The sequence below is a fragment of the Stylophora pistillata genome, chromosome 14 (assembly GCF_964205215.1).
Source record: "Stylophora pistillata chromosome 14, jaStyPist1.2, whole genome shotgun sequence".
Lineage (NCBI taxonomy): Eukaryota > Metazoa > Cnidaria > Anthozoa > Scleractinia > Pocilloporidae > Stylophora > Stylophora pistillata.
In genome coordinates, this window is record NC_142532.1 from 4,514,965 (window position 1) to 4,539,333 (window position 24,369).

Genomic DNA, 24,369 nt, shown 5'->3' on the forward strand with positions numbered 1-24,369 from the left:
ACTTTTTTTTTTAATTAAATCTACTTCCATCCAATCATTTTTGCCCATCGCCTTCCTATTTCTTCTGCTTCATTACTCGTTTCTGCGTAGTTTCAATCAACCATCTTACCCAATATTCTCTTTTTCTATTCCTCTCATTTCTTTCTCTCCCCATATCTCTCCCTTTTCTCAAATTTCTCTCTTTTTATCTCATTTTCTTCCTTTGATCCAGTAATCTTTTTCCTTTTTCTATCCAAGATCATTCCACTAACCGTACCACACTAAATGTCCAACTAACTTTCAGTAAAGTATTCAACTTTGTTTTTTCTTCATAGCAACCGGAAAGCTCTCGATCAAAAAGGATTTCGTTCGCAAATTTAATGTTTGGAACAAGATATGTGAGAATTCCAACCAATAACCTGCCGTACTGGCGCACTTGCATTAGACTAGACCTGTTTGGTTGTTCAGGTAAGTAAATTCTTGCAGGAAAGATCCATCGATTGCACAAGTACTAACAACCTGAAAGTCTTCTGCCTGGGGCGTAGCCAGCCTGTAGCCCCGTAGGCCTGGGTCTACAATTTTTTCTAGACTTTCGAGATGGATTCTTACAAAGTTTGAAACAAAAATGGAACTTTCTTTGCGACATACTATCTGGTTCTTAGATAACAAATATAAAGTAACAACACTGATAAATCCCGTAGCGTCAAATCACTAGGTTCGCTTCCTTCTAGAACTCTGAAAATGCATATAATGAGTCAAAGAGCTGGCTTCGACCCGTTCTATAACAAAGATTCGTTAGAAAAACTGAAACAGTGTCTAAAGTGTACAAAAAATTAAAACATTCAGGCGATATTGACTATAGGATTACCTGCTAAGTGTCATTGGATCGCATGACGAAAAGCTTCACAACATACCGTTGCCGCTATTAGGGACCTTAAGCAGTCGGGACGGTAACGCCAGGGAAGACGTCGATTAAAAAATTGATTTCGGCTTTAACTAGAATTTTGAAAATGGCTGCATGTGTTTACCGTCTCTAACGGAGCCACACCTCAACCTCAGCATAACGTATATTAGCCGCGTTGAGTTCCAAATGGAAATTACAATAATTTGCCGTCGCGGTTTCCGCTCTCAGACGACGAAAATTTTGGTGATTTCACCTTGTTGTTTTGCAAAGGACGGCTAAAAAATGTACAAAGTTTTAAAACGCACGTGCTTGCTATTGTTCTGCTTATTAAATCTTTTGTTTTGCCACGTCCTCATTGCCGTCGCCATCGTGGTTTGCTTAAGATCCCTATTATCATCAAACAACACATCTCTGGTTCGCAGCATTTTTACGGGGGAACCTTAGGTGATAAGTAAAGCTAATAGGACTGAGTAGAGTCCAATTCGTTAAAGGAGAGTCACACAAAATCGCGTTTTGTTCAATTACAATGCCTTGACGCGTACACTGTCCCATTTCATTTTCCTATTAGTATTCAAATCGGGCTGGTGATAATCAGTCACGTTCGAGTGTAATTCGAGGTAATTATGATGAGTGTATTTCACACAAGTGAGTAGTACCTTTCGCGCGCGCTGATTGGCTAGTTCGGAAGTGAATACCAAGTGCTATTCACACCCGAGCAGCCAATGAGACAAAAACGCGCGTCAAGAGATTAATTTCCGACCACTTTTCCCACACAGAAAACATTTTCGGAGTAAATTTTTCGAAGTCAAATAACAAAGTCTCGGACGGAAGTCGGTTCTAAATTAACCTAGACTTTCTTATCATGCTGACTATATGTTTGATATAGATTTCATGTAATTGTAGCTTGGTTTCCGTATCTTCTAAATACGGGGTTCGTTGAAGAAAGATCATCTGAAAAAACATGTATAATATCGTACTTAAAGTGACAAATCTACTGCCATATATGATTTTTCGCAAATTAAATTGTATACTATTTTTCTTACTAGTAAGTGTAAACTTAAAAAAAAAATGCGGAAAAAAACACCCTTCGCAAAGCTTGCCTAAGACCTATGGAGCACCCTTTGTTCTGCCTTCTCCCGATGCTGTTGGTTTTCATTCCATTTACCACGTAACTGAAATAGAAATGGAAGCTGATTGGTCGAAAACCTATGATTTATTGCAACGGCAGAGTCAGAAAATTTACAAACTTTCCTCTTGTTCTTCCAAATCCCACGTGGGTTATGACACCAATAAGCCGATCAAAAGTGTAGTCTATGGCTTAACCATCGATTGATTATTTATTCATGAACTATCAATTTGTTTCTATTTTGTCTTATCAAATGTTGATCACAATGTTTCGAGTGATGAATGCCTCACACAATAAGATGTCGATTTTCAGATTGGCCATTGATGACATTCTTTTTTCCCGCCTAATAGGTGTACGTATAGCGCGGTGTCAGAGCTCCCTAGAAAATAACACCAGTTTTTTTTTTTTATTCTATCAAATGTGCAGATGAAATGGAGTCTTTCGGAACGTGGGCTCATCCATCCTCACAACACACTTACAATCGCGACTTAGGCCACATACAACTCTATAGGGCGACTATCAACAAAAATAAGCTGAAAGATCGCAATAAACTTGCATTTATTGAACCTGGACAAAGTCTGTTTTGTACGGTAAGGATTTTATTCTGTTTAAGACTACTGATGCTGTTAGCTAGACAAGCAAATGACAGACGAACAGGGAGAGAGGAAACTTGCAAAATATATTTTATAAGTTTAAATTTAATGGTACAGCTGATAGAGGAACAGAAAGAGATGGAGACGTGTGGGCAAACAGATAGAAACAGCTAAATACACAAATAGGATGGCAAATAGGTAAACAGAAAAAAGGACAGAGCGAGGGGTAGAAAGACAGACCATGACAAGCGAACAGTCAGACAAACAGCGAGACTGGCAAGCAAACAGACAGACAGACAGTCGTACAGACAGACAGAAAAACAGGCAAGCAGCATATCCGTGTAGCTCAGAGTAGCTTTCTGATATCATTTTGTGTTCCATTCAACAGAGCCGTACTGCACCTAAACATAGTTCCGTTTTTCTTCGCATTGACATGAAACAGCCGCTTTCTGTCATGCGAATTTTATTTCTTGGAAAAACAAAGAGAGTAGGCCCATCTGTGAAATGCCTCGAAGACGTGTCACCGCTTCGTCTGATTCTGTCTTCAAGCCTTGATGGAAAACTCTGGAGTCCTTTTGGAACATACAACCAAGTGGACGACAGGATCATGGAGGTGCATGACATTACTGACTCTTAACTAAGTTTGATTAGCTGTAACAAGGAGACAAAATGTCTAAAATCTAGAATACCTCGGTTTACCATAATAGCTGCGGCGACTATAAAGATGCACGCGCTCTGAGTAGTTGAGGATTGCGTCACATCTCACCATAAGCACCTCGAGCGGGGTGATTAGAGCAGTGGCACTAAATCTAAATATGCCTGCCTCGAGTTTTATCCATGTTACGCAGGAAGTGATAACCGCAATAGAAGAAAATTCGATTCAGTTCTGAAGAACATGCATAAAAGATGCCACTAAGTTTGGCGTAAGACTCTTCAAAAGTAGGATGTGAAGTTTTTGCTGATTGAATAAGATTAACCTGATAAATACTAGTGGAAAGTGGCTGTTTATCCGAATACGATTAATCCAAACCATCGTAACGGGATGGTTTCAAAAATAAATAAAATAACGACAGAATTTTAACGCACCATAGCAATAATACTAAGACTAAGCAATAATACTAAGATTTATTATTTATAATACTAAGATTTATTAGTATTATTGCACCATAGCAATAATACTAAGAATTTTTCGCCTCAGGCTGATTGAATATTGTTAAGTAATCCCCGAGACGAATGATCGAGTCTAAAGCGAATAATTGTAAATAAGTATATACGAAACAATGGACAGGGTTAAAGGCTCGCTTTGATTGGCCACTCAAACTTCGAATATTCTTTGCTAATCACCCCTTAGCAGTTCGCGTGGAATCTGCATCCGAATCGTTTCAGGAGTAAATGAGTTCTAATCATCTTTTTGTGCTACATTATGCCACTTTTTTAGTATGTATCAAAATATAACTATTCGCCTTCAACACGATGAACTGTTGTTAATTATTCGCTTTGGAATATTTACTTACTTCAATAACTCAACAAGTTTAATCTCGACGTGTAGTCAAGCACAGGGCGAAAAGTATATCACGCGCGTGCGTGACCGTGTATCTGTGGGGAGACATGGCACGATTCTACCCGTATTTTGTACTCCACAAGACCCCCGAAATGCACGGCCATGTTTACAACAACAACAACAAAAATAATAACTGCTTTTTCATATTACCATCTCCTAGGATTTTATTATTGACTTTCAAGCTAAATATCAGTGTGCTGCAATTGTGGAACTCATGCCAACTATCTACGCAAGGCACCTCTGGATTAAAGAATCCCCCAATAAAAAAAGAGAGAGCTGCGTTGCTATGAGCGTATGGGGTCATGCATTTGGTAGGTACTACTATTGGACATTGATATTAGCATATCAACTGGCGTAAACGTTTTCTTTAGCGGAGTTGAAAGAGAGTAAGTACATTTAGCCTATAGTGCAGGTGTCTTATCATGAAGAGTTAACGCTAAGAAGCGCGCGACCGTTTATTTAACAGACCATGTTTAATTTGGATTTAGATTCGACGGTAGGCCTATCTCTTTATCTTTTATCGTCACTTACCCCCTTCGTACAAATTTCTTTCTCTCTCAAGTTTTCCGCTGCAATTAAAATCAAAGATGGCGGCCATTTTTCGTTAAGAATATACTGAGCACCAAGCGGGCCAAGAGCTTTTGCGGAGATTCATACCTAAGGGGGTTACCTCAGGAAACCTTTTAAATGCTCTCCACCAATAACGATCCAAATTTTATCTTGGTCTATTGTCATTGGTCCCTTTTAAATCTTTCCAAACTAATTTTTGTGTTTTCCATTAGGTGAGAGTTAGTTTTGGGTCCCAATAAACACCTCGAGATGGTGCGGTATAAATCCTAAGTTTTCTTGGGTGGTAAACATGTCCCGTAAGACAGCATGTTACGACAGCTTTGCTGTGTAGCCTCATATACTCAGCTTCAATGGGCTTCAAACCTACCCGTAAATTTAGTCGAACATGCTCAAAAAAAAAACCAGGAAAGATTTATTACTCGACGTTTCGGGGTCATCATGACTCCATTATCAAGAGACTAGTTTAAAAACATGCAAATAAGGAAAGGTACAAGAATAGCATAAATTAGACTGAACGGCTTAAACAAACACCTTGGCGCGGATGGAATCCGTTTGCACGTTCAGTGTTGGCTTACGCATGCGAATATACAACATTTCATTAACAAGGCAATCAAATTTGCCGTTACATTTCGTGATGACGTTGAATTGCTCGATCAAGCGTTCAGGCATTTCACTATTGTGCTGGAGGTGGTAGTGTTTGTAGATAGAAGATGATTTCCTTTTGTGCCCTTCTACGCGCTCGTGTAAGTGACCACGAGTATAGCCCACATACCCTGCATCACACAGGTTACATTTAAATTCATAAACGATACATTGTTGGTTAACAATAGGGGGCTTAATTTCGTGTTGCTTAAGCTGTTGATCGAGCTTAGGGCTAACGAACACTGGTTGGACAGTCACGCTTAACTTCGAGCTTAGACTGTTCAGTTGTTGTTTAACATGATTAGCTGACGACTGGTCCTTGAAGGGTAACACTAATCTCACAGTCTCCGATGGTACGTCTGGTGATGGACAGGGTTCTGCAGATGAAATCCTTCTCTCAACGACCCGCTTGATTGTAGTTTCAACCAGTGGCTTTGGGTATTTCAAGTTATGAAAAACCCCTCTAAGGCGGTCACATTCCTCGGAGAAGAAAGACCAGTTAGAAGATAATCGATAAGCGCGATCCACCATGGTGTTAACTAGGCTGCGCTTGTACTTAATGTCAACATGACTCTGGAAATGCAGAAGGAGACCCGTGTTGGTTCTTTTGATGTAGACCTTGCTCTCAATCTTTGGTGCACGGTTAAGCAGTTCAGTTCCTAGAAACGGAAGGGATCCTTCCCGTTCGACTTCCATGGTAAACTGGAGGGAGGGATGGGTAGAGTTAAGGGTGTCTAGAAACTGGCCAGCGGTCACCCTATCAGGCATTACGGTCAGGGTGTCATCGACGTACCTCCGGTAATAGCGCGGAAGTTGACCGTGTCGTTCGAGGTTTTCCTCAATCGAGCACATGAAGACGTTAGCCAGCAACGGTCCAAGGGGAGAACCCATAGCGACTCCATCTGTCTGCTCATATAAAGCACCGTCAAACTGGAAAAGCTGGTTTTTCGTAGCTGCTCGGAGGAGGTCGATTAGGTCCGCTTTAGAGATGTTCAAGCTGTGCGTCTCGTTGAACCAATCCTGGGCAAAGGCTTTTTCAGCTAAGATCTGTATTGTTTCCTCCAATGGTACATTTGTAAACAATGAGATGACGTCATAGGAAACTAAAATTTCGCCGTTCCTGATCTCGAAGCCTCGTACTTCATCAGCAAAGCGGAATGTGTCTGTCACTGTATATTGGTTGCACGACAGGGGTTTCAATTTGTCGTCAAGCCATTTCGCTAGCGAGTAATTGTAGGTGTTAGTAGCAGAGAGTATTGGCCGCACGGCCAACTGTTCTTTATGTGTCTTCGGCAAGCCATACAAGTGTGCGAGTCTGGACCCTTTCGGGCGGAGAGCGTCAGCAATGGATTTCGGTAGAATCTTTCGAACGAGAGTTTCCAACTCCCTTTCTTTCTGAAGGAGAGGGTGGTAATACTTAGGAGGTCGTCCTCTGGTTCTCGGTCTCTCCGAGTCGACGAATCGGAATTTGCTGGTATCGTTTATTGACGCTTCGGATAGTAGGCGAAGATATTCAGATTTATCCATAACAACAACACCAGACCCTTTATCCGGTTTTGTGACAACGATGTCATCGCGTTTTTTCAGATCTTCAATAGCTTGATCGAGCAATTCAACGTCATCACGAAATGTAACGGCAAATTTGATTGCCTTGTTAATGAAATGTTGTATATTCGCATGCGTAAGCCAACACTGAACGTGCAAACGGATTCCATCCGCGCCAAGGTGTTTGTTTAAGCCGTTCAGTCTAATTTATGCTATTCTTGTACCTTTCCTTATTTGCATGTTTTTAAACTAGTCTCTTGATAATGGAGTCATGATGACCCCGAAACGTCGAGTAATAAATCTTTCCTGGTTTTTTCTATGCCTTTGCTTTAGCAAATCCCTGCTGATCAACATGCTCAAAAGCAGCCATATTGTATTTGCATGACACTTTGAATTTTCCAAGAAATCCCTTCAAAAAATATCTATATTCATGGGTTCTTCATCTTCGGAGCTCGGTCGCTCAAACGAAAAAAAGGTTATAATTGAGGTGGTAGGACAACGCGAATAAAAAAATTCTCTGGTTTTCTTCATGTTGGAGACAGAGCACGCTAACTTAATATTCTTACTTTTCAGGATTGACTAAGCCGTATCTAAGGAAGCGAAAGCCAGGTTATATTCACTAAATAATTTGAATATATCAACAAAGTTGAAATTGTAAATTGGCCACCGTTACGATTATAAAAGCTGACGTTTCGAGCGTTAGCCCTTCGTCGGAGCGAAGGGCTAACGAAGGGCTTACGGTCGAAACGTCAGCTTTTATAATCGCAACGGTGGCCAGTTTACCGTTTCAACTTTGTTGATATATTCAGATTGTCTCGTTACCCCCACCGACGCAGCCCCAAACAGTTTCTTTAGAAACTATCAGCCTATTTTCACTAAATATATGTGTTAGCATATGGGGCCGTCTCGAACAAAGATTGAATAGAAGTAAAAATAAGGTTACTAGTCTTTCTAAAGTTGTTTGAACTGACTTAATTCTTGTATAGTCAAAGAAAACCTGCAAATTATGGAAAACTTTTCGCTTTCAAGGTTCTTCATTTTAGTTTCTTTTCCTTTTACCACACGCTACAGAAATATGAATGGTGTGTTCGGATATAACAACGTTTAAAATTATGCGGGTACATTTTCCTCAAATTCACTCATTCTCCTTTCTGTCTGCCATAATGTCGAACATGATTAAAGAGATTTTTGAAACGTTTCGTTTGCATTTTTAAATGTCAAAAATTTGCAAGTTTCCATTAATAAACTCATAGAATCCTAATCAATTTGCTCCTTTAACGAAAAAAAATTAAACAAAAAATAAAAACGGCAAATATTAATTTGTTTGGTGATATCGTTTTTTGACCAAATGTGCTGGTTGTTGGTCCCTTTCTTGTTAGGTTGTTCTTCACCTTTGGGAATGGGGTCTCGTAAAATCCGTGATAACCAAATAAAGGTATCATCAGTTAAAAAAGGGGAGCTAAATGCGAAAGCTAGCAATGGACGCCTTAATACCGTCGGTGGATGGTGCGTGGAGAAGCTGGAAAATTACGAGTATACTAGATCTAACAAGAAACACAAGAGCTTCCTACCCAAAGAGTTTTTAGGTAGGCTGAGTCACGAATTTCGCATCTTGAAATATCAATAACCTTACGTTATTAATCTTAGTTGGAGAAATTTTCAATCGAGTGTCGAAACTGATGCAAAATTGCACTGATTTTGCTTCACGTCGCTTCGTGATTGATCCAGGAAAGTAGTGCAACCCACTCACAAGTTTGGTCGCCTACGTTTTCCCGCGCTTTAGGCTGTTTGATCGTTTTCACTTTGATTTCTCATTGGTTCATGGGGGTGTTTCCCTTTCTTCTGCTTGGCCGTCGTGGTTACTTTGGTTTCGCTCTCTGACGATACTCAATCTAAAGGCATCCTAATTGCAATCTGCTTGGATCTTTATCATCTGTCATCGGTCTTTTTTGGTGTATCCTTGCTTTTTGTGGCATTTGCTTACAAGTTAAAAATATTTGTTTCATTCCAACCTATTCAAAGGCAGTTCTCAATGGGACTAAAGGCAGTCTTTTTTTTTCATCAAATTTACTGATTTATCCGTTTATTTATTTATTACTCTACTTTGTCCAGCAGAGACAAACAAACAGAAAAAAAGGGTGTAAAAGATCTGAAGTACAGGTAGCAAGAGAGGCCAAGAGAAACGAAATTGCTTCTAAAAATAGGCTTCCTCCTTTTTGTCATTACTATTCACAACTTAACAAAATAATGATGAAAAGATCACTGACAGAGTTGATCAGAAAACAGAACATTTAATCATAACTTTTTTTACCTATTTCTTAAATTTTTCTCATACTTTTGCTTTGACTTCTATTATTAGAGGTCGATTTGTTGTCAGAGAAGTTTATCGACGGTTTCGCCACCCAAGGCCATTCGAGCAGAGGGCTAGGTCGTTTTGTGACAGGATATTTAGTGCACTACAGCGTAGATGGATTTTCATGGGATGTGATCACCTGGGAAGAACGAGAGAGGGTAAGAAAGGCCCACAGATATCGACTCTCTTTCTTAGAATTTTGATACAGAAGTGATCATGGATTACATTGGTTTTGCTTTATTTTGGTTTGTGATTGGCCCAGAAAAGTCGCACCTCTCACAAGGGCCTGCACCACATGTGCATGCTGCATGTGCACGTTGCAGGTGCATGCTGCATGCACATGCGCATACTGCTGTACATGTTGCTATCCTGTCAACCAATCAGACACCGTGCAAGAACCACGCTCGTTTTCCCGAGCTAGCTAAGCGAGTGCACATCACTCTGCGTCTTAACAAATGACTAATCACTTGCTTATCAAAATATAACCGTCTCTTGAAAAAGTTGCATGAAAAAAGTCTGTACCAAAAGCACAATGTTTAAGACTGCCTGGATTCATTGCTTAATTTATGTTAAGGTTCTTGGTGACAATTTTATTTTCCTTTCAGTACTTCGTTGCTAACAGGAACTCCAGAGATACAATACGGCAATATCTGAATCCGAGAATTCGAGCACGATACATTCGATTTGTCCCAGTTACGTGGTACAACTATATTTGCATGAGAGTTGAAATCTACGGCTGTGATGCTGGTGAGTTAACTGGTGAAACTTGGCCCTGCACGTATCCTCCAAAAAATGAAAATTTTTGCGTTTTGTTATTTTTCAATCAAAGGAACCTTGTTTCTTAAAATGAAACTTTATAAAGTGTTTTCTACTTAAGAACGTTCATGTGTTTCAAAACTGCAAGGAAGGTCTTTTTCTTTGTATTCACTGTGATCTAAGTGCGTTTCTGATTAATAATGGTAATTGGACTGAGTGGAGTGCAATTTGTATAGGTAATCACATGATTTCGAGTGCAATTTGGAATAAAAAAGCACGAGTAAATTTTTTCAAAGGCTAACAAAATTGAATGAACCCGTAGGGCGAGTGCAATTTGTGGTCTTTGAAAAAAATTTACAAGTGCTTATTTATTCCAAATTGCACGAAAAAAATCATGTGATTATGTATTAATAATATACATGAAAAAATACGAGGTAGCTTCTCATAACTACGCAGAAGAAAAGCGCGCGCATCACCTGCAAAAATAATTTATTCAAACCCTGCAAGTGACATTGACCTTGACATTGACCTTGCCATTGACATTGACATTGACCAATCATTCTGACCAATCAGAATGTTCGGTTTGTTTCTTTCTTTGCACTGAATTAACCCTCGTCTGCACTGAATTACCTCTCTTCTGCACTGAATTAACTGAAAACTGCATTCATCTTAACCAATCAGAACTGAGAAATTTTTTCATGGATATTATTAGGGCTGAAATCATACGCGTGATTTCAAACTCGAACGAGCGCACGGCGCGAGTTCGATTTGAAATCACAAGTACGATTTCAGACCAAAATTGCACGACACGAGGCTCAATTACCACTTTGTTACATCCATTTTGAAATCGCCCAAATACAGGACTCGGTCAATTCAAATATTTTACTGATGCAATACTGAGCCGGTTTTTAAATAAAAAGCGGAACAGGAAACGCTTTTACATCTTATTTTGTTTGCAAAACAGAGAATAAGATGTAAAACACGTCATGTGTCAAAAACTCAGTCAAGCGTAAAATGATGCGATTTAGAACAAAAAATGGTGCTATTCGTGAATAAACCGCACCAATTAGAGCCAATCAGATTACAAGGACCACCAGTGATTTCAAAGTGGAGGTAATAAAGGTGAAAACTTCAAGAGTCTCCTTAGAGGATGAGGGGTACGTTTCCTTCCACCCTTGGATGATTTAATGCCTCTGTTTTTTCCTTCTCTTATTCTCCCTTCCCTTTCCACTCACAGACATTTCAAATGATAAATAACATATTCTCTTGATCGCTTAGATATAGTATGTTCTTTAGACTTGCAGCTTTAAAGCCCTGTACTGTTTTCATGGTCTCATATTCACCCTAAATACCGGGGGGGTACAATAAGTTGTTCCTTTCAGTTAAAAATATACCTGTGGAATTTCTGCTTGCTGGTATATTACGAGGCTTCGATAGCTCGACGAAATACGGCAAGCTGAGTTTTTATTTTTGCTTTTTAGGTGAATCTCTGCAAGATAAATTAGAAAAGAAAATTCTCGGTGAGTTAAATATTCTTCATTTAATAAAGTGACTTCCTTGTCCTTGGTTTTAATTCGTCTAAACCCTGACTATAAGATGCTTCAAAAGGCCTCTATTATACAGCATTGAGGGTTGTACTAAATACCTTTCAACATAACGAGACGAAACTTCGGACTTTTAAGGTATTTCAACTGAGTCTAGAGTTTTGAAGTTCAGTTTGGGTTCCTTGTTACTTTGTATGCTTTAATCGTGGGAGAGACTTCAAACTTCAAAGGCCCGTGTCAAGGTGGCGTCGATAATATTCAATTGTTCGTGTGATACCTATAAACGTGAATTCAAGACATTTTTCCATTACTAATTGTACGAACATCTGTAAAAGGCCGAACAAAAAGACTCATAAACAGCTTTCTGTTACAACCTATTGGAAATACTTCTTGAATATTTGAGACAAAAATTATTCGCACATATGACAGAGATCTCAGAATGTTACTTTGTAAAGATTTTTTTAGGTTAAACCATAAACTATGGTTAAACTTCGATTGCTTTCTCGTTAAGGTCACTTTGTCGTTGCTTTCATCAGAATTACTTCAATTTCCCTTTCGTTGAAACTAGCTTTCGTTAGATTCAAGTTTAATTTCGATAAACACTCCCTCATACTTCAAACATCATTAGTTCTTGGATAAAGAAAACTGTAGATTGCCTTTGAAACTACGGCATCGTTTTACATTCCTACGGGACTGTGCGGGAATCTTACTCAAAATTTTTTAGCCGGAATGAAAGGCAGTAACCGTTCAACTCTTTTTCTCTCTACGCCACAGACGTACAAAGCGAACGGGTGGAATATGTCAGGATGGAAACAGGAATAAATAAAAACAAACATCGAGAGCCTATTAATTATTACTACAAAACGGCTATCTTTAAATGTGGAAAGCCACCCGACGACGGCATTCCCTGGAGGAACAATCGATATCTGTTGTAAGAAGCCATTGTATCCCAACCCCTTTTCCCTCTCCTGTCCCCTCCCTCTCTATCTCCCTCCAAAGGAAAAGTAGGGCATGATATGATCAGTAACATTTCTCTCTTTCGGTCATGATTCACTTCCTTAATATAAAGCGGTAACATTTGAAACTTACGTGGAGGAAGCTTCTCAGTATACACCTTATCCCAACAAATCCCCGAAATTCACGATCAAAACTGAAATTTTTCAGCCAATTATTAGTGGTAAGGAGGGTGCAAAAGTGCCCTAAGTGATGTTAAGCACTTTGCTAAAAGCTTTTCAGCTCATTTCATTATCTCTTTGTAGCTATTAGGTTACCACTACATGTACCACGCCGTACGATTCTCTCGATTACTACTACTCCTTAAATTTGAGAAACTTCAGCTGAAAAGAATTTGACGTGTTTCTGTAGGACTTTTCCTGTCGATGAACAGATTCTGTGTGTGTGTCTCTTTCCCTCTTGAGTTGAAATTTATTTCAAATTTAGTTTTATAGTTTATCAAAATCATAATCGCTCAATTGCACAAACCACAACCTTCCCCCACCCCCACCCCCTTCAAACAAAGTTCCAAATAGCCCTTTTCCGAATAATCATTTAATAATTTAATTTAATAATTTACCAATTCATATAGCGCGTATTTACATATGCTGATCAATAGCGCTTTACACTGATATGTTTAAGAGAAAGAGAAAATACTGTGACAGTAAAATGAACTACGTTACAGACTATAAAAATACTTCTTAAAAAGATAGGTTTCAAGTCGAGATTTAAAACTGTTAAGTGGTGTTGCTTGACGAAGCTCCATAGGTAAGCCAGTCTAGAGTTTCGGAGCTGCTGCCGAGCATGATCTTGCTCCCAATGTTGTATGCAAATCAAACTCATTCTCACAAGAATGGTTGAGCACCAGGCCTCGTTTTGAAAAAGAGGCCAAGGGTAATTCGGAAATGGGCTATTGTGAAAAACAGGTTAAGAAAAACGAATGAAAAACTCTTGATCTTACTCGCACACTCGCGCTATCTGTAGTTCATGGTTATAATAGTCTGGCGCAACAGTTTTATCTCTGAAAAGACTTCTCTCCACCTTGTATCCACACTTCCCACGACCAGAAAGCCAAATCGTAGGTGGCATGAATAGCGGTGTGTTATTCCTCTTTCCTTAGAGTTGAATGTCAAATTTTTCTTTCAATTCTTTTTTTTCCAGGCAGCTCCTAGATTTCAGTAAAACGGCTTGGGTGCAAAATGCTTTTAACAAGGAGTTCAAGGCATCTGAAAATTATCTTCTCTTCCTTGATGAACGGCGAACTCTTAAATCAAAAAGTGGCAAACATTTTGTGTGCAAAGGGAAGTTGAGTGATGGAACAGAGTTGTATCGGCATCATGTCATCACCGCTAAAATTGGTACGAGTCAAGTTTGCGATTTTTGACATTTTGAAAGAGCTTTTAAGGGCGTGTTGAATCCCTGTACCGTATGCGTAATCAGACCCATAAAAGTCATTCGTAGAACACATGGTTACTAACATTTTGATGCTTTTATGGATTAACGTCAGTACCTAAAAAATCTGCCTACCTACCCCTCCCCTAACCAAACAACAGTCCACTGATAAAAAGTTAGCGTTAATGTTGGGTTAGGGGAGGGGGGGAGGGGTAGGTATATAGTTGCTCAGATAATAAAATTATCCGTTTTAATCGCATCAACAGGAGCGAAACCACCAACAAAGTTTTCAGGTGGTCCCTGGTTGATTCAAACTCAAGGATTTTGGGCCTCTGCGTTAGGTAAGAAATCCGGATGAAAAGGTCTCCTGTCTGAAATCTTAGGTTGCGCTCACAATTGGTGCTCGAGCATAGCGCCCGAGTACGATTCTAGATGGGCACTAATGTAAACACAACTCCTTGTTTTTTTTAATAATCCACGTCAGAAATCGGGCTCCGTGCCCGTGCCCAAGTAAAATGTCTTATTCTTATTATCGGACACTGAACCGGGCAGTATTCATGATAAATCGGGCATCCACTGTCTGAACACAGCAACACTCTGTGCCGGTGCCTGGCACTTATGCTCGGATACCAAGTGTGAACGCAGCCTTAGTCTATCGGGTAGAATGCCTATTGCTCTCCCGAAAAGTACTTGCAGCTCAGAAAAAAAGAGTACTCCGTACTTGAGTGAGTGACGGGAGGGCTGTCCCTTGTAAGTCGTAAGTGGTATGCGGTGGCCAACGCCTACTCTATGGTTCAAGAGGTCTTCAACCTGTAAAAAGGTATACAATTTATTGTCTAACTCGGGTAGGGTGTCTTCTGAATCGGAAGCTTTGAAAGAGCGTAGATGTTAACTGTGTTCGTTCGACATGGAAAACTTGAAGGTTCCGCTTTCCTCCGAACTTTAAAACCTTCGAATTCTAAGCACCAATATTTTGCCGTTAAGCTTTAGAAAACTCTATTGCGATATGGGCCATTTGTAGGTTTAAATGTCGGACACGTTTTGCATCCTGTTAAGATCATTAATTTCAAAAGCGTTACTAGAGTATATGAAGAAAGATGGAATATTTACTTCACCACTGAACTCAAAATTTTGAATCTTTCTTGATCTACCGATTGTCTCACAAGAAAAATGATGATAATGAAATCATTTAGCAGAAACTTGTAACGGAGGCGTGAGCGAATCTGAGCCACGCAAAAGACGGTATGCAGACCAAGTGTATTTCTAACACTGGAGTTATGATCATGGTTTCTTTATCGACCCATGCAAAGCAGTACAGAGGAGCCAGGAGACAGGGCGTATGGTTTTTCGTCCTTATCCATGAGAACTAGAATATCTAACCGTTAGCAGATGTCATAGCTAAGGCAGCACATTTTCCTTCATCATTTAAAGACCCCGAGGGTTGGTTCGGTCTGGGGTGTGTGAATCCTTTACTTCCCACATAGCAGTTTGGCGCTCTACAACATGAACTAACCAGTTAATGATACTTACGAGTTTTAACCAAAATATGTTGTAAGCAGTGTCCTACATTGTTCATTTTCATAGAGGTTCCACAGCTTATAGTACAACAGAGAGTAGACCCGGCCTATGATGGTGGTAAACCGGTCTGGAGCAAGCCTGCAGTCGTTTATGCCAGCGGTTCTGTGGCGTCCATTGGTGTGATTATTTTAGGACTCCGTAAGCTGCATCTCTATGTTACAGTATTTTAACTCCCGTTCTCTTGAGTGTTCCCTACGAAGTGCTGCGAATCTCTTTGATAAAATAGCTAAATGTTTATCAGTACAATTAGTAATGGTAAAAAGACTGAGTGGAGTCCAGTTCAGTCTAAAATCCTACGAGTAATTGGCAAAATCAAACGACGATGAAGCGGGAGTCCGATTCATTAAGTACAGGTATGGATACAGGTAGAATTGGACGACAAGAAGTCCTATTACCAATTAATCAAAAGTATGAAAAAATTTGAGAAAGAAACCAGCTAACGGCTATACATTTTCATGGGGTGCACAGGACGCGCTCTGTCTAATTATACAGGCGTGATCTGTCCCTGGATTAATTTCTACGTTCAATTACAGGCGTGACGCCAACACTTTCCTATCAGAACTCAGTGACCAGTCCCGTTTGAGAATTTTGCTATTGTTTTTATCAACTAATGACTTCTGTAATGAAGTAAACGTTTGTAGTGTCTCGGTTATTTTAATTATAAAAAATAGACTCATCAGATTCTTTTCTTATCCGGCGATCGATATCAAACTGATGCATCAAACTTCCATGTCTAATCCCTAAAAAATTCCCATTTCGTTCTTAATCGATAACTTTTTCTTCTTTCGCTTCTCTCTCAACCGGCCTTAAAAATAAAAAACCCAGCATACTACACAGCAATGGAACCGAGAAGCTACAGTGGAGACCGTTTATGGAGCCAACGGTTTTTAGGATACATCAAGAACGACAACCGAGTAATTTATTATTGTTCGAAACTTGCGCAACGGAAAGGCTATGATCACTTCGTTAAGAGCGTCGACAAGTGCTTCTCGTCGTATGCGATGCCTGGAAATGTATGGAAAGTGCCTGATGATTTTAAGGATTATTCCCCAACCAATCATCGAGAATTCGTTAAACCATTTTTCATCAGGGCTATGAGTAAGTCTTTATGTTTTTCTTATTACCTCCATATCAAGCTAGCTATATAGGTTAATCTTAGTAGTTTTCAAATGAATACTAACGCAATGGTAGTGTATTCAGAGACTCACGAGTAAATATTATCTCTTTGGTACCACGTGACGGTACTGCTCCATGGTTCTAGTTTTTCAAATTTCCTCAATGGAATGACAAGGTAGGAACAATCTGTGTAGCATGATAAACAGTTCAATATGAAAGTGCTGCTCGCTAGCTTACGCTTGAATTGAATGAGACTGAAAACTTGGAACCACCTCGTCCAGCACGATAAACAGTAGAGAGAATTAGCAATGCGTTCACGTGGAATGGCAAACGTCAGCTTACCATTTCACGTTCCACGTGAAATAGCGCGAATTTTGCTGTTTTAGCGTCGCGTGAGCTCACATCACAGTGGATTTGAAGGCACTCCTGTATGACTTAAAGGAAGGACTCGAAGAAATGGTTTTGTGCCCTTTTTTCCGGCAATTAACTTTTACTCTGTGAGAGAAAAAGTAAAGAAATCTTATGTACACGGCAAGCGCGAAACAGGTTTTTTTCACGTACAAACGGCAAAGCGCAACCGAAAACTTGATAAATGGCGGGAAAAACAAGGTCGTTCACGTTTCACGTAAACACAGTGCTAAAATCTATCTAGTACTTCATTAGAGTACAGCTCAGAGGTTTTTGTTTGCATGGTCAAACACAAGGGTTTGATGTACTTTGAAGTCATCACTACATCGTATAGCATGAGAGACAGTACCCAATGAAAATAATCCTGAGTAGGATTCATTTCAATCATAGTCCCACAATAGGGTTTCATACAAAGAATTAAAAGTTAGAATCGCCATGCACAGCATAATAAACAATATCTCATTAGACGTAGCGCTATCCATAGACTTAAAAGTCGGTTCTGTCTTACGTAATTCAACAAACATATAAGTGCAGTGGAATAAACACTTAGTAGTTTTTATAGATTACAAATCAGCACACGAGCCAAAGATGGTTGAAGTTACCTTCTAAGGCGTGTAATTGTTTCTGTCGAACATTTCTTAAGCTATGTAGCAACAACATAAACGCCCAAGGGACCTATTTTTTTCACTTACAATGAGTTTTCTCATTCAGGAAAATTTCAAAGCTACAGGATCAAGTGGTCCAAATTTGATTCAGATCGATTAAAGTGGATTAAGATATTCGATTACTTCGTTACCGACCCGAATCGGCAAACGTCACTGCTATACACGATGAAGAGCGAACAAGACAACGACATTTTCCCGGATGGGCGCCGATTCCGAGCCCGTGAAAGATTTCGGTCCTACGACAAAGCCTACTATGGAGATGATTTTACCGGAAGTCACGTGTTGGAGATTGAAAGATGGTCACCCGTTGACACTGGGACATACAAGATTGAAGTGCTCGTTCCTAGTAGAGGTGTAGGGAACCAAGCCGTTATAGAACTGCGTCATGAAGGTGAGAGACTGACTATTTGATCCGTTGACGTCCGAAGACGTTCGAAAATTGCCATCGATATTCTGCATACTTTCGAAAAAGTTCCGAAGATCGTAGAGGCTTTCCTGGAGAGCTGACGCAAACGCTTTTTGTCCCGTGTGTTAGCATTGTTGGGAAAACAGCCATAAAATTCAGAGACGTCTGAAAGGTGTCATAGATATTCCGAACATTTTCGAGAACGTTTTAAACGTTGTCGAAGCTTTCCTTAACAGGTGACACAAACTTGCCTGTAGTGCTCTCCCTTTCACAGACAAAGGGTGCGTCTTAAATCGCTCGGATGTTCAGTTTCTCTTTTCGGCAGATGCTAAACAACTTGAGATCGGCGCTTCTAGCGTGTAGTTGTGGGAGCTGGTGGGTATTTAAAGAGGAAAATTATTCTTAATAGAAAAACCCAGTCCAAATAATAAGATAGAAACATTTTGGCGAGTTTTGCTCTTACCAACATGTCAACACTTTAACAAGAGTATTTCAGAGGAACTCAAAAGGATGAAGAGCTGCTAAAAGGGCCGGGAAAACTGACGAGTTTTAAACGGACTGCGTAAAGCTAAAGTATACGAACGTTTCGATTAGAATTTAAGACCTCACCACTCACCATGATAAACTTCTACTTTCTTAAACCAAGACATATTCTCATAAGCGTAAGCTTCGGGCAATTTTTGTCTTTGTTTTGGTGTGTGTAATTTTAAAATAAATTTTAGTACATGTGAATTTCTCAGTGGTCGTTTTATTTCTCCGTGTAGATGAACCTCGCATTTCGCTTCCGGAAACGTTCGGCGCATGCTTAGGAACTCCAGCGAAAGTAAATGTTACCTTACTCGACAACAACAACGAGAACCCACATTTCTGGGTTGTTTATTGGTTTTTGATAAGATATGTAGGAAACAAACGGATACGCACGTTTACTGGTAAGAGATCCGTCACTTTGACTATTGACAACCCCGAACTCATCGACACGGGAAAAATCTACGAGGTAGAAGTCAGCAATCGGTACGGAAGGGCCAGAGGCGAGACTCGAATCATTGTTACCAAAGGTAAGCTCTTTCAAATTTTGGATGAATTTTCTGTAGTCATTCCGCTGGAATCCTCATAGAAAAGATTGTGCCAAAGTCTTGATTGTTTTTTTGTTTTTTTTTTGTGACTTTTCGCAAGAGGGTTTACTTTCATACTACCTACCTCCAACTAGGAGTGTAGTATTAGTAGAGCTTGGTTGCTGTGAAATGTCAGGAACACATTACGAAATGATTGGGAACCCGGAATGGACGTAAATCCTCTGTTTACCTTTGTTATCACATTAAGTCTATCGCGCCGGCCTTGTTATAACAAATTGGCTATCCCCAGCACGCGGTTTTTTCTGTGTTTGACACAAGATAACCAAGTACGCTTATTAGCTGGTACTGTATCGCCACTCAGGTCTCCGGTAACATGAGAAAACAGGCCAAAGCTAGATTTGTTCAATTATTCTACACAATATTTCTCCGTTCTCATCCACCTTTGCTTCATACTTCTTTTAGCCAATCGTATATTTTCTCTCATTCGAGTACACTAATAACATAAAGTCACTTTAAAATATCTGATAACTGCATTCGTTTAAGGGCCTGTTTACATAGAGAGAGGGTGCCCCGGCTAACAGGGCTAACCGACTAACCGAGGTACCCTGGGCGGGCTAACTCCTCATACGTTTCTTTGGAAAACGCTTGAAGCGTTTACATGCTAGACAGGGTAGCCCGCCTACCCGGGGCACCCTGTCTACTTGCCCGGGGCACCCGGCTAGGCGGGATAGCTTTTTATCATGTAAACGATTCGTTCCGGGCTATCCGGCTAGCCGAGGAGAGGTTAACCGCGAAAACATCAATAAACATGGCGGCCCAAGGTCAGTATTTTACGTCGTTACCATTTGCCAGTGTTATCTGCCGAAAAACATGACAGCCAGTCTGAAGAGATCAATGTAGTAGATGAGTCTCAGGCAGAGAACAGATTAGTGCCCGTGCAGGAAGCTGAAATAACCACTGTTACCAAAACAAATTCACGGCAATTTTGTTTGTTTTGCTTAGCGACCGATTGCCCACGCAGCCCACTCACTGTCTCGGTTAGGTGAGTTGCATGTCAAGGCGGGCTATGTTTCAACCCTTCTAGCCAGGTAGCCCAGTTAGCCGGGGCACCCTCCCTTTATGTAAACAGGCCCTAAGTATAGGTAGAAACATGATTTCGAGTGCGATTTGGTGTTAATAAGCAGGAGTAAATGATTTTTTTATAGTCAACAAAATTGCACGAGCCCATAGGGCGAGTGCATTTATAGTCTTTGAAAAATTTATAAGTGCTTATTTACACCAAATTTCACAAGAAATTGTGTTGTTAATTTTTGAGAATTTACATGAAAAAAGCATCACAGAAAGTCAAGACAGATAAAATTTTGACTGCGCGCGCGCTATTGGTAATCAACACTTGTGTTACAACTTTGTACTCGTGTTACACGAAAAATGCACTTGTTTTCAGCCAATCAGACTGTCGTAATTTTTTCATGTAAATTGGTACGTAAGATATCTTTCGAATCGCAGCGAGGATGAGCTCTGTTGACCTATCTACTAGCGTTATTACTTTTCATAATCTCTATAGATTTTAAATTACTTATTGCACATACTCACTCACCCTTATATTTTGAACTCCTCTTTGCTTTCTCAGATGTGCCCGAAATCACTTGGGTAACACCTTCTCCTCATGTAGCAGTAAAAGACATCAGCGATATTCTAGAAGTAAAAATCGATAATGAAAAGACGCTTATTACTGTCGAATGGTATCACAATGGAACTCAAATAGAAAGGAAAACGGAGGGATTCACTTTCCCTGGTAAGGGACCTCATGCTAATCATGACAGCCTCGGCAATTAACGAGGGTGGGGACGAACAAAAGATCTAATCCTTGGGTAGAACAACAACTTAGCACGTGCATTTGAAATCTGTGTACATTTCCTGGTTGATCCATTGCAAAACAACAACGAGGTATCGCTAAATTTACGCATTCTGAAAACGGAATCACCGACTGAAATTTTTTTCACCTTTTTTTTAAATCCAAACTCAATGGTAGACACAGCAAAAACGTTGAGTTAGTTGTAATATACCTTGGAGAAACAAAAATTGAATTTTAAAGAGATGTTCACTCAGGCTTCGCCGTCGTGGCATCCTAAACTTCCCAGGGATCAGTTGTTCTGCCCATAATTTTTTTGCGTACTTTTCCAGGCTCCTTAAATCTCTCATGTCCTTGGTTCTATTTTGATAATAATCATGCACGATTCCAAAACAATAACTTCGGGTAAAATGTTTCATTACTTGCATTGTTACATTTTTTCATTCAATCAGGGGAAAGATATGGTTCGTCGTCTTTCCGAAAAAAACTTAAACTAACTCGGATCAGTTTTGACACCGCCGGTACATACAGGGTTGTGGCCAGGGGAAAATATTGTCAGTTTGAAAAGAAAGTGGAAGTCAGAGTTATAAGTAAGTATAGGCTTAACTAAGCCAACAAATTATTTTTTTGTTACGATTCCGATTTGGCCTCGATAAAGATTGGCTAGGTTTCATATTTAATGGCGAGGTAAGAGAAATTACTTGAGATAAACTTCCTCGATATATAAGTTCAAGTACTTCATACTTCAAGAGAATTAAACCTAGCTGAAGTGGTTCCTTTCGTAAGCATATTGATATATTGAATTGCACGTGCACGAGGGTAAAGGAGATCGAGAGAGCCAGGGACCGAGGTTGTTCTTTCGCTAAGGAGCTGCTTTTTTAAAAATGAGCTCACGCGAGGAAGAACAAAGGCAAGACTAAACAGAGCTGTTAAAATTGAACCTAAGACCTTGAGATTACTTTCATCAAGTTTAAACCCACGATCACTTATTGCCAATATTTTCAAACTGTTTACTTTTTCTACGCATGTAACAAAACTGAACTTGAACTATCGATATTTATGAAAGTATGCTGTCCTACTTTTTACAATTCTAGTCAAGCCAAGGCTGATAGCTCAGCCGCATGCCGTGTATCAGAGACTTCCCGAGGGAGAACCGGTGGTGAACATAAACGTTACTGTGAGGGGTGGTGAGCCTAAAGCACAGGTGAGTTGGCGTGTAACAGTAGCTCTTATTCCAGATCTGCGTGAGTGGTTTAGTTGGACAGCGGTTTCGTATATTAGTAAGGAAGATATTTTAAGTAGGAGTCGTATTGCAATAGTTTTATTAAATCTTGATCTGTGATTGGCTAAGACAAATGATCCCTTGAAGTAATTTTGTGATTTACATTCGTTGCGATTTTAGCTGCAAGACATGGTCTGGAAGAAAAGCGGAATACCGCTGAAAGCTTCGCTTTACGGGCGCGTTCTCCTTCACACCACTTTTACCAAGAAAGAAAACTGGCTGACTGTTCTTATTATACGAAACCTGAAAGAATCAGACTCTGGAGATTACACTTTTACTGTCAAAGTTGGTCCAGCTGTTATGTCAGTGACACGAAGTATCGTAGTGATACCGAAACAAGGTCAGTTTTCTGTTGTCAGAAGCAAAAATCACGTAAGCGTCCTTAGAAACATACTAAGGCTCTAACCAGGTATTTTGGATTTTATCAACTAAGCTGATGATGTTATCTGGCCATCGTAAAGAGTTTCACAGATGACGATTCGAGCGTTGGCTTTTCGTCAGAGCGAATGGAAGAATAGTCCACTTTACAGTTGCTTGCTTGGTTGCCAAGCCTTTGAACAGGAGTGAGGCTACAGGTGACCTTGTTATGTTACAAACCTTGCTACTTTTCAAATGTAAATTACTTTGTTATCATGCTAATTAGATACTGGTCTCTATCACGACAAGGTCACCTTCAGCCTCACTCCAAATCAAAGGCTTGGCAACTAAGTACACAACTGTAAAATGGCCTATTGTGGGTTGTGTGTGTGTTTAAATGCAGAAAAAGGAGGGAACATGGTGACGAGAGAAACAATAATTTTAGTAAAATGAAAAATGTTCGTCGATACCTTTGGGATTAACAGTACCGATTTAAAAGATAAACTTTTTTTCAAGACTTTTGAGCCTTTTCCGAACTGCTTAAATGTAGGGAAAGGCCGCAGACTGCCATATGCTGGTTAGAATGATTAGGTTCTGATCAATCGACCAATCAGGCGAGCGCATGTATTTTTGACCTTGAAATAGTCTGTGGGCTTGCCCTCGTTAATAGTACTTAACCCTTTACTCTCATCAGTGTAAGGCGGGCTTTTCTCCTTAATTACAATATCCATACAATATCAAGTGGACTAGTGATGAGAATTAAGAAAATTTTTAACTATTGGATTATTAGTTGATCCAAGACCGAATTCTCTAAACTAACATCATAATTGTAAACAGACAGAAGGGAGAATTACTAATGAGATCTTGGGAGTGAAAAGGTTAGACATGCACGAGTGTTTCTTCGGCCGCGGGAAACTGTAAGGCCTGTTCCCTTTTCTTTTTCCTTGCTTTCTTTTGGCTTTCATTTATTTTGATTTTTTTTCACTTTTTTTTTCAGAATACACCAACGCAACTGTTTCACCTGATCAGACGACGCCACCCTTAAGCAGAGCATCACGCTTTTATCACTCTTTTAGCGCACTTTTCATGCAATTTCTGTATTTATCATCAGGGTTGGCCTGCTCTTGGTACCATTAAACTATTCACTTGTATCAGGCATCTCTTGTCGTTTCGTTGTTGGACGAAGAGACTTACGCCTTCGAGCGCAAAGTTATGAAATATTAGATTACTTTCACCCCAACCTCGTTCCCAGGGTCTCTCATCTTCCCGCCCCCTGGAGCCCCTCTCTTCTCTCGCTCCAGGTGAGGGGAAGAGGCCCTGGGAACAGGTTGCTTTCACCCTTGAGAGCATGTTTTGCCCAGCCATCTCAGTTTTCTGTGCGGGGCGGGGGGGGGGGGGGGGGGGAAGTTGCTAGATAAATAAAAAAAGTTCGAGTATTTCAAAACGAGATTCAATGCCTTTGTACTTTTATCTTAATCTTGTACCCATTCTACCGTGTTTCTGAACAACCACTTGACCTTGGAAGGAGCTCGAGGCTACTTTTACCTAATGAAATATTTCTTTTGCCGTCTCCTTTCCGTGGATCAGTCACCTTGGTAAAAACAAATTTTGGTAAAAACAAATGAATTTATCCCTTGGAAAGTTTTAAAATAACTCAGACCCGCATTTAAGCGA

The 24,369-nt window shown here is 40.0% G+C and overlaps 2 protein-coding genes across 2 annotated transcripts in view; one reads left to right on the forward strand and one right to left on the reverse strand.

Annotated features, from left to right (window-relative positions):
* LOC111346916 (uncharacterized) overlaps window positions 1-24,072 on the forward strand; it is a 33,426-nt gene extending 9,354 nt beyond the window's left edge. The window contains exons 8-28 of the mRNA XM_088745695.1: window positions 315-447; window positions 2,436-2,599; window positions 2,991-3,215; window positions 4,324-4,474; window positions 7,494-7,529; window positions 8,300-8,506; window positions 9,280-9,431; window positions 9,879-10,020; window positions 11,511-11,549; window positions 12,348-12,504; window positions 13,728-13,924; window positions 14,225-14,299; window positions 15,543-15,674; window positions 16,362-16,634; window positions 17,772-18,116; window positions 18,896-19,186; window positions 20,835-20,999; window positions 21,509-21,646; window positions 22,151-22,260; window positions 22,459-22,678; window positions 23,693-24,072. Coding sequence (XP_088601821.1) covers window positions 315-447; window positions 2,436-2,599; window positions 2,991-3,215; window positions 4,324-4,474; window positions 7,494-7,529; window positions 8,300-8,506; window positions 9,280-9,431; window positions 9,879-10,020; window positions 11,511-11,549; window positions 12,348-12,504; window positions 13,728-13,924; window positions 14,225-14,299; window positions 15,543-15,674; window positions 16,362-16,634; window positions 17,772-18,116; window positions 18,896-19,186; window positions 20,835-20,999; window positions 21,509-21,646; window positions 22,151-22,260; window positions 22,459-22,678; window positions 23,693-23,832 — 3,492 coding nt within the window. The 3' untranslated portion in view covers window positions 23,833-24,072. The remainder of the gene's footprint in view (window positions 1-314; window positions 448-2,435; window positions 2,600-2,990; window positions 3,216-4,323; window positions 4,475-7,493; window positions 7,530-8,299; window positions 8,507-9,279; window positions 9,432-9,878; window positions 10,021-11,510; window positions 11,550-12,347; window positions 12,505-13,727; window positions 13,925-14,224; window positions 14,300-15,542; window positions 15,675-16,361; window positions 16,635-17,771; window positions 18,117-18,895; window positions 19,187-20,834; window positions 21,000-21,508; window positions 21,647-22,150; window positions 22,261-22,458; window positions 22,679-23,692) is intronic.
* On the reverse strand, window positions 5,128-7,267 carry LOC148716174 (uncharacterized). Its single transcript, XM_088745711.1, has 2 exons — window positions 7,039-7,267; window positions 5,128-6,874 (listed from the first exon to the last, which is right to left on the reverse strand). The coding sequence occupies exons 1-2, from the start codon at window positions 7,088-7,090 to the stop codon at window positions 5,253-5,255; spliced, it is 1,674 nt and encodes a 557-aa protein (XP_088601837.1). The 5' UTR covers window positions 7,091-7,267; the 3' UTR covers window positions 5,128-5,252.
* Window positions 24,073-24,369: the final 297 nt, after the last annotated feature.

Excerpts from the sequence above, each read along its gene's own strand:
- LOC148716174 (XM_088745711.1), bottom strand. The coding sequence starts at position 7,090 with ATGGAATCCGTTTGCACGTTCAGTGTTGGCTTACGCATGCGAATATAC. Across the intron at positions 6,875-7,038 it reads ACGCATGCGAATATACAACA|TATCCGAAGCGTCAATAAAC; the intron begins TTTCATTAACAA and ends ATCTTCGCCTAC.